This window comes from Microtus ochrogaster, chromosome 5, assembly GCF_000317375.1.
Source record: "Microtus ochrogaster isolate Prairie Vole_2 chromosome 5, MicOch1.0, whole genome shotgun sequence".
Lineage (NCBI taxonomy): Eukaryota > Metazoa > Chordata > Mammalia > Rodentia > Cricetidae > Microtus > Microtus ochrogaster.
This window is the reverse complement of record NC_022012.1, coordinates 80,797,470-80,807,328: the sequence shown is the minus strand read 5'-3', so window position 1 is coordinate 80,807,328 and position 9,859 is coordinate 80,797,470. Positions and strand designations below refer to the sequence as shown.

Sequence of the window (9,859 nt, the reverse complement as noted above, 5' to 3'; positions counted from 1 at the left end):
GTGTATGCCTGCAGGCCAGAAGAGGGCACCAGACCCCATTACAGATGGTTGTGAGCCACCATGTGGTTGCTGGGAATTGAACTTAGGACCTTTGGAAGAGCAGGCAATGCTCTTAACCTCTTAACCTCTGAGCCCACTCCAGTTTGAATTTTTATTAAAAGACATTTTAGCCTGGCAATGGTGGCACGCACCTTTAATCCCAGTACTCAGGCAGAGGCAGGCGGATCTCTGTGTTTGAGGCTAGCCTGGTCTACAGAAAAGAAAAAGAAAACGATGTTTTAAATAGAGACCTTTTCCTTATTTTTCTCATAAGAGACAGGTCCTCACAGTTGTCTAGTGCAAATGGCAAGAAAGGTAAGATGGAAACAGCCCTGCTCTCTGCAGGATTCCCAGCATGCAGCAAACACCCAGTGGATGAGCAAACACACGGTGAGTTCACAAGAGTGCTGTGAGCCCTACCTCCCCCTGGAGGCGTGGCTGTGGACTGCGTGCTCTATCCATACCTGGCTCGGTTCCCTGGGTCAGTCCTGGCGTGGGGCTCTCGGCTCTCTCCACACTTTGGCCATCAGAAGGAGCCAATGTGCCATCAGGGCATTCACTGCTTCTTTTCCTCTGCATGTCAGCAGCCATCTTTGGGGCTGTCCTATGAGGTAAAAACAAACAAACAAACAATGCATCACGGAGGGAAAGAAGTGAAGTGCTGGTAGCCACTGGTGTAATCAATAGTGCTAAGTTTCTTACCAGGACCTCCTAAGTCAAATCCCTGGGAAATGACTTCTGGGTTTTCTCTCACAAAAAAATTAAGTTTTAGCCAGGTGGTAGTGGCTCACGCCTTTAATCCTAGCACTTGGGAGGTAGAGGCAGGTGGGTCTCTGTGAGTTCAAGGCCAGCCTCGGCTACAAAGTGAGTTCCAGGGCAGGGCAGCCAGGTCTGTCTTGAAAAACTAATAAATAAAAAAAAAAATGAAGTTTTAAGGTTTTTTTCTAGATGTGAAAATGAATGTACCTCTAATCCCAGGACTCAGGAGGCAGAGTCCGGAGAATTGCCCAGAGAATTGCTGGCTGCAGCAACATAGTAAATCCTTGTTTTAAAAACTAAAACCTGTTTCTCTCCCTCTCCATCCCATCTTCTCTCTCCTTTTCTGGAAATTGAACCCAGGGCCTTGTACATAGTGGGTAGACACTTTACCACTGAACTGTACTCAGCCATCATGTTCCTCTTCTGATTACAAAAGACACATTCATCACAGAAAGCATGGAAACACAGGAAAGTGTGGGGAAACCTCACTCATTCTCCCCACCGTTCAATCTTAGACACGCTGACACTGTTAGCTGCTATAATTATTTGCTCTTTTACTTTTTGTTTGTTTTTAAGGGTTTCACTGTGCAGCCTTGGCTGTCCTGGAACTCACTCTGTAGATCAGGCTGGCCTCGAACTCACAGAGATCCACGTGTCTTTGCTTCCTGGGTGCTGGGATTAAAGGCATGCACCACAACATCAGTTTAAAAACATTCATTTTAACCTACATTTTTTTTAATTTTTAATTTTTTTTTTTTTTTTTGTTTTTTCGAGACAGGGTTTCTCTGTGGCTTTGGAGCCTGTCCTGGAACTAGCTCTGTAGACCAGGCTGGTCTCGAACTCACAGAGATCCGCCTGCCTCTGCCTCCCGAGTGCTGGGATTAAAGGTGTGCGCCACCATCGCCCGGCTTTAACCTACATTTAAAATTACTTATTTAGAGTCAGGTGTGGTGGTGCACACCCTTAATCCCAACACTCAGGAGCCAAAGGTAGGTGGATCTCTGTGAATTTGAGGTCAGCCTGGTCTACAGAGTGAATTCCAGAACAGCCAGAGCAGTTACACAGAGAAACTCTGTCTCAGAAAACTAAAAACAACAAACAAAAAAAATTATTTAGAAGCTAGAGAGATGGTTCAGTAGTTAAGAACACTCGTTTTTGCAGAGGATCTGGGTTCCATTCCCAGCACAAATAAGATACACAAAGGAAGAGGACCAGAAGGAAGTAACACTGTCGGGACAACCACCAGTATTTGTACAATAGCAGTTCCAGTACTTGGAAGGTTGAAGCAGAAGGATTGTTCAAAGTTTTGGTTCAGCCTGAAATACATAGTGAAACCCTGTCTCAAAAAAGTTAAAGTACAGTTAGAATGCTACAAAGTGTATGTGGGTTAATTTATCTAATTCAGAGTAGATTAACTTATATGAGCTAAGAACTGAGGCTGAGAGTTTGTCTGGTGTTACTACAGGAGGGGAGAACTTGATATAGAAATTAAAACACTTCTATAATGCTGCTTTCACTCCACGTTCTACCACAAATTTCCCCATGAAAAACTGAATTTACCATGGACGGGCTGCATGCCTTTGATTGAAGCACCAGGACTGCAAAGGCAGGTAGATCTCTATGAGTTTGAGGTCAGCTTGAACTACAGAGACAAGATCCAGGCCAGCCAGAGTTACAAAAAGAGACACTGTCTTAAAAAAAAAAAAGGGTTGGATGTGGTATTGCACATCTTTATCCCAGCACCTGGAGGCAGAGGCAGGAGGATCTCTCTGGCCAGTCTGGTCTATGATGTAGTGAGTTCCAGGATTTCCAGAGCTACATAGAGGGTCCCTGTCTGAAAAAAAAATTTGAATTGATCAACAGGATTTTTTTGTTTGTATTTTTTTTTGTTGTTGTTGTTTTTGTTTTTTGAGGCAGGGTTTCTCTGTGTAGCCCTGGCTGTTCTGGAACTCACTTTGTAGATTTGGGGTTGCAGGTTATTTGTGAGGCTTGTTATATGTATGCTGAATTTCAACTCCATTCCTCACAGTTTTGAGAAAACACTCAATCACTGAGCTATCCCTCCAGCTCCTGTCTGGAAATAATTCTGAGTAGCTTCCTTCCAAGCCATGACCCATTCTACCAGCATCAGAACACGGCCTTAGACATGCTGTGGCATGGGAATCCGTAGCCAGGAGATTATGTATAAGCTCTTAATACTTCAGAGTCAAAGCTGTCTAGGATTAGTGTCAAAGCTGAGGGGGCTGGGAAATGCAGAGAGTTCCACAGACAACTGCTAAGCAGTTAGATTTCTGCCACAGCATCTCCAGATCTCTTCTCTCTGGAATCTGTTACATCCAGATATTATTCTACCAATGACTCTCCAAATCAACTCCTGATATATCCTGATTCTCCCTCCCCCTCTTCCATCCCTTAGCCTATCTTTTTTATTTTTTTGGACCATGTCTCACTTTATGGCTAAGGCTGCTCTGCTTTCCTGAGGTTCACTAAGTAATAATGTCTCTTCTCCCAAGTCCTGGCATATCTTGGCTTACTTTTCTTTCCTAAAGCACTTTCCACTCTTGGCTTCTAGTATACCACTCTCTTTCCTTAGTTCCCCTTCTGGTGGTTTTGCTGCAACCTCCATTTCACCCCAGCTTGATCTGGAAAGCCCCATCCCGTCTCTCTCCAAACCCTGCCCTCTCACACTATGTCCAATAAAGGGAAGGCACCAAAAAGTCTATTCTGCATTCCTGGCGGCCTCAGCAGTTCCACCCCTGAAGTTGCCAGCAGCCCACGTACCTGCCTAAAGTGGTCAGCTTTTGACCATACTTGGGCATAAACCCAGCTGTGGTGGACACGTCATCACCCCTCAACTACAGGCTATATAACCTCCCTGCTTCAGTTCAGATGCACGACTTCTCTGGCCTCAATCTCTGGGACTGGAGAACTCACCTGAGAGTTGCTTTGCTTAAATAAACCTGCTATTTTACTTTTTCAATTCGGCTTGATCTGGCTTACCGCATTGCCTTGGTGGAGAAACCTATTATTCATGGACAGAAAACCCATTATTTCGTGGACTACTCATCTGAGCCTTTTTACAGTTCCAATTGGAGGGGCCCAGAGTTCAGTCCTTGCTTCTCTTCTGTCTTCATTCAGGGCCTCTGTGATCTTTTTTTGGTTTCATAGTTATAAATTACTTCTACACGTTAATGGATATGACTTTTATTTCTAGCCTCAATCTTCCTTTTATTTACCGGCATACACACATAACTGTTTAGTTTGCCATCTTAAGCTTATGCGTCCAAAACCAAGATCCCAATTTATCCTCTCTTTAAAGGATGTTCCTTAGATTGGCAGTGGTGGTGCATGCCTTTAATCCTAGTTCGAGGCCAGCCTGGTCTATAAGAGCTAGTTCCAGGTCGGGCTCCAAAAGCTACAGAGAAACCCTGTCTTGAAAAATGAATTAAAAAAAAAAAAAAAGGATGTTCCTTGCTAGGTGTGGTGGCACACACCCAAAATTCTAGCACTTGAAAAGGTACAAAGCAAGCAAGTTCTGTCTTATCTAAGTGAGACCTTGTCTCAAAACAAACAAACAAACAAACAAAAAACACCCAAAAGACAAAAAGATGGAAGGGTGGTTGGAAGTTGGCTCAACAGTTAAAAATATTTACTGCTGTTCTAGAAGACCCAAGTTTGGTTCCCAGGCCTACAACTGCCTATAACCTCCACTCCAAGAAGCAGATGTCCTCTTCTGGCCTCCACAGGGTGTGCACACAAGTGGCAAACATTTACAGAGATATGAGGATGACTCAGTCCATGAAGTGCTTGCCTTGCAAACAAGAAGACATGAATCCCATGCCCAGAACCAATGTGAAGATGCTGGGTTTAGGGCCACTTGTGATCCCAGTGCTGTGGAGGCAGACACAAGAGGATACATAGTGAGTTTAGTCTTTTAACACAAAACTGAGCACTGTGGCTCAGGGCCTATAATCCCAAAACTTCATAGGCTAATGCCAGAAGGTTGATGAATGATTGGGGCTAGTCTGTGAGTGAGACCTTATCTCAAAGACAGACAAGGGATGAGGCTGTTACTTAGTTCAATCTTCATCTCTGCATTAAAAAAGCTCTGCATAGTGACATTCACTTCCAATCCTAGTGCTTCAGAAGTAGAGGCAGCAGCTTGGGATATCTATCTTAAAAAATTAAAATAAGGGGCAGGGAAAAAAATAAAATATAATGTAGGCAGAGGCTGTTGTTGTGGTACATGTCTGTAATCCCAGCACTTCAAAGGGTCGAGAAAAGAGTGTCACCGTCAGTCATGAGTTTGTGGGCATCCAGAACTAGAGTGAATCCAAGGCCAGTCTAGCTACAGTGTCTCAATAAAACCCAAACTAGGGGGGCTGGAGAGATGGCTCAGTGGTTAAGAGCATTGCCTGCTCTTCCAAAGGTCCTGAGTTCAATTCCCAGCAACCACATGGTGGCTCACAACCATCTGTAATGAGATCTGGTGCCCTCTTCTGGCATTCACGCAGAAAGAATATTGTATACATAATAAATAAATAAATATTTAAAAAAAAACCCAAATTAGGGCTTAGGGATATAACTTCGTTGATAGAATGCCTGCCTATAATGCATAAAGCTCTGGGTTTGAGTCCTGCACTGTATAAAACCATGTATGGGACTGGGGAGAGAGCCCAGTTGCTAAAGCACTTGCCAGTTAAGCTTAAGAACCAGAGTTGAATCCTCTGTAAAAAAAAAAAAAAAAAGAAAAAAGAAAAGAAAAAGAAAAAAAAAAAAGCTGGGCAAGATGGGTGGTGGGGGTACATGCCTTTAACTCAGCACTTGGGAGGCAGAAACAGGCGGATGTCTGAATTCGAGGCCAGCCTGGTCTGCAGAGTAGAGGAGGATAGCCAAGGCTACCCAGAGAAACCTTGTCTCAAAAAAACCAAGCCAGGTGGTGGTGGTGCACGCCTTTAATCCCAGCACTCGGGAGGCAGAGGCAGGTGGATCTCTGTGAGTTCGAGACCAGCCTGGTCTACAGAGCTAACAACAACCAGCTCCTAGGAGACCCAATGCTCTCTTTTGGCCTCAGGCGCCCATACACACATATGTATACACATTCATATCCATGAATAAAAGCTAAATCTTTAAATAAACAGGTGTAGTGACACACCTGTAATTTCAACTCTTGGGAGGTGGAGGCAAGAGGATCACAAGTTAATTTCCTTAACTATATGAGTTTGAAGTCAACCTGGGATATATGTCTCAAAAACATAGTAAGTGGGGTCTGAGAGATGGCTCAGCAGTTTAGATCAGAGCATATACGTCTCTTGGAGAATGCTTGGGCTTGATTCCCAGCATCCGGGTTAGGCAGTAGACAACTGCTTCTACTCCAGCTCCAGTGGCTCCAATGCCCTCTTCTGGCCTCTTAGGGTACTACACTCACATGCACAACTCCCCTCCTCCACATAAACAAATAAAATAAAATTAAATTGAAATTAAATTAAAATATTAAAAATGAGTAAATAATAGTGGGAGGAAGACAGCAAGACAAAAATGGTTCCTTTCACAGAATAACTTATGAATGTTAAGTGATAAATGCTTGTAGCTAATAGTTGATCATTTCTTTTTCTTTTTTTTTCAAGATAGGGTTTCTCTGTGCAGTCCCAGCCTTCTCGGAACTCATTCTGTAAACCAGGCTGGCCTTGAACCCAGAGATCCACCAATTTCTGCCTCCTGAGTGCTGGGAATAAAGGTGTGAGCCACCACACTGGGCTCAATAGGCGACCATTTCTTATCAATTCCATGATTATCTGATCGGTCCAAGCCACCATTATCTCTCTAGCAAATTATTGCCACAACCTCCTTACCAGTCCTGATGTGTCCCACCACTCTGCCCTGGCATTCAAGGTGAGCCTCTGGGAACAGGTCAGGTGACGTTGTTCCTCTGCTCACAGGTCTGCAATACCTTCGCCTCACTTAGCAAGAAAATCAGCTTCCTCCTGAAGGCACAAGGCCCTTCCCCTTATTTCTCCAAGCTTTTCTGCCCCTTCTTCCCACCCCTTTGCTACATCAGCTCAGCTTATCCTGAACACCTCTTCACGTAACCTTTGCCCTTACTCTATCCTCACCTGGCTTCCTTTATAGCCCTTTCTAGGCTAGTCCATGACTCACTCCCTCACTTCAGCTTGTTGCTGAAGCACCTTACCAGAGAGGCCTTTCCCACAATAAACCTCTTCACTCTGATTTTTTTTTTAGATTGAAGGCCACCCTCCATGAGGCCTGCTACACACGAGACATGCAGGGAATTAAACCAACATCTAATGAATAAATATCTTTGGCAGAGAAAGAAAATGAAAGGTCTGTGACAGCGGGGAGGAGACAGAAATCTTTAATAAATAAATAAATAAAAAACATTTCCACCTACAAAAGGAAATAAACTACAGGATACGGAAGAAAAAAAAAAGAAAGGTCTGTAACAAACACTAGCTTTACAGGTACCTGGGATCAGGCAAGCTGTCTTATAGAGACAGCTTGTCTTTGAAAGTAATCAAGTCTTCAGGAAAAACAGCTTCGTAGTTAGAGGGACTGGTTTTACTGGTCTCAGTTTGTTTTCTCACTTATAAAATGGTATGGAATGGAAGCCAGACAGTGGTGGTACACGCCTTTAATCCCAGCACTTGGAAGGCAGAGGCAGGCAGATCTCTGTGAATTCGAAGCCAGTCTGGTCTACAGAGCAAGTTCCAGGACAGCCAGAGTTATTGTTACACCGAGCAATCCTGCCTGAATTAATTAATTAATTAATTAATTAAAACAAGCAAGCTATGGAATGGAGATATCCTTCAAACAGCTGCCTCTGATTTATGGGGTGGTAAGACTAAATGAGATAATACACGTGATCTGGCTATATAGAGTAGGCATATCATATATTCAGTTGCTGTTATTAGCACATTGTGGTCATTCTTAGCATTCAGACTGCCAGATCCGGTGGTCTCTGTCCTTCAAATGAATTTGGGAATTTGCTCAGTAAGCCAGGACCTGATGGATGACCTTAGGAAGCCAGGTGAACTCCAGTTTGAAGGCTTCCCCACAACCCCCACCCCAATGTCAGGTCAAAGAGTCATGCATGCACCTCAGCCTCAGAGTACCAAGTAAACTGGCTGATCTCTGGCTCTTCCAAGTTTACCTCCTGGGTCTGCATAATTCCCCTCTTTGTGGTCTTGTACTTCTGGTTTAAAGATCCAAACAAGTTCTACACCAGCTTCACTCTGTCAGTATGCCTTTTGTGCTTCCAGTAAGGAGCCCAGTGTTTCTGAGTATACCCAGCCTGGTACCTGCCTGGGGAAGGGATCAGGGTCAGCTGTCTAGAGCTTTTCTCACATCAGTTCCTCTGCCATGTGAGATCACACAGCATCTTTATCCTCTCAGAGGTCGGGCCTGGTGAAGCAAACAGCTTTCTGGATCCCCACCCTCTCAGGCAGGAAGGTAGAGTGGATCAGGTCAAGCCCACCTCTCACCTCCACTGGAGCTTTAACTTTTGCAGCTGACGCTCCTGGAAAACTGGGCCTGAAGCAGTTAGGCATGAAGCTCCAGAAATCTCCACAGGAACACTTTTTAGGCAGCTCCTCTAAATGTCCGCAGGGCATGCAACTTTTCCTAGAAGCTCCCAGTAGCCTGTGAGTGACGCCACCGAATGAACTGGTGTTGTCCCTCCCTCAGAGGGCTCCTGAGAGGGGAGGGTCTTGCAAAAGCCCCTTCTTACTGGCTCCTAACCACCTTGATTCTCCTCCCCATTCTGACAGGGCTACGCCTTTGGCCTTGACCGTTTCGTCCACCGGGGAGGGTGAAGCCGAATGTTTGACAGAAGGGGCCAGTTGAGGCTGTGCTGTGGGTGTTTGGGCAGGACGCCTACTTTACACTGAGCCTAGCCTGATCCTGGTCACCTCTGGAGGCCACTCCTCTTCCTGACAAAGGCTGCTCACATTTCCCAAGCAAACTCCCCTAGTGTAAGGGCAGCCTCTTTATCTGAGAAAGGACACCCTTGAGAACGAAGTCGCAAGATTGCGACCCTTCCATGAGCTGCCTTGCTCACTCCACCTCTCAGTCGCTATTTAAGAGACCTCTAAGGGCCAAATACGTCCGAATTGGGGGTTGGTGTCTTACCCAGCTACTGCTGCCTATGGGACATTGCCCTTCCAGCCAAAGAATGAGTTCTCGCCTCATCATTCATATTGCCCAGTTGGGGCCAGCTGGCTGACGGACCCCAAAGAGACGCAATACTCCTATCGGTGCAGTAGATGGCCGGGACCCCCCAGTTTTCAAGCCCCTCCCTCTAAAGATGACAGCTTGCCCGCCTCTCGCCGCTCCCAGGCCACGTGGGTTGGCAGTCGAACTCACCTGTTTCTTGGGGGAACACAGGACCTAAGGAGGGTGCCACTCACTGCCCTCTGCCAGACCCCTGGGGGGATATGAGTGTCCAGCCGTGCCTGGCCTGAGAGTGCAACTTCGTGGGGCTACCGCCCCTGGAGGATACAGACATGGCCACAGCCGATGAACCGATCTCTCCTGCTCACCCTTAACCGGTCACCGGCGCAGGAAGACAGCTTTCACCGGCCTGTGGTGGCGGAGGCCCGGTTCCAGCCGCTTGGCCAGTCCCAGCCCGCCCCTCAGTGCATTGTGGGAAATGTAGTCCGTAGCTCTCCACAGCCTAAACACTGCGGGAGCGGTTCCGGGCTCAGGAGCTCGGCAGAGCCAGAGGCGGGGTCTGACCCAGGTCCCGGGTTGCCTCACCTGGCACCGCCTTCTTCCGTGTCTTAGAGGCCGGCTCCCTACTCCTCCCCCAAAGTGCCCTAGAGGTTTGCTTCAAGGGACGATAAAGGACCTTGGTGTCTCCTGACTGATCGTAGGAGGAAAATGTGATTTTAGGAAATTGGATAAATTGGATAAATGTAACCCAGTCACACTGATGGATGTAGACATATCGAAAAGGCGCACGAATTGTTGCTTTAAAAAAACTGTTGCTTACCCAGGTATATTTCTGAGGTATATTAGTATAAGAATCTAGAAGGCGCAGTTCTCA

The 9,859-nt window shown here is 45.9% G+C and overlaps 1 protein-coding gene across 2 annotated transcripts in view; it reads right to left on the bottom strand.

Annotated features, from left to right (window-relative positions):
- The window catches only part of Mon1a (MON1 homolog A, secretory trafficking associated), a 13,545-nt gene extending 4,110 nt beyond the window's left edge, over window positions 1-9,435 (bottom strand). The window contains exons 1-2 of one of the 2 annotated variants that reach the window (XM_005347871.2): window positions 9,178-9,435; window positions 504-643 (exon numbers count right to left, since the gene is read on the bottom strand). In XM_005347871.2, the coding sequence (XP_005347928.1) occupies window positions 504-630 (127 nt within the window). In that variant the 5' untranslated portion in view covers window positions 631-643; window positions 9,178-9,435. The remainder of the gene's footprint in view (window positions 1-503; window positions 644-9,177) is intronic. The other variant, XM_013346648.2, reaches the window with a different exon arrangement.
- Window positions 9,436-9,859: the final 424 nt, after the last annotated feature.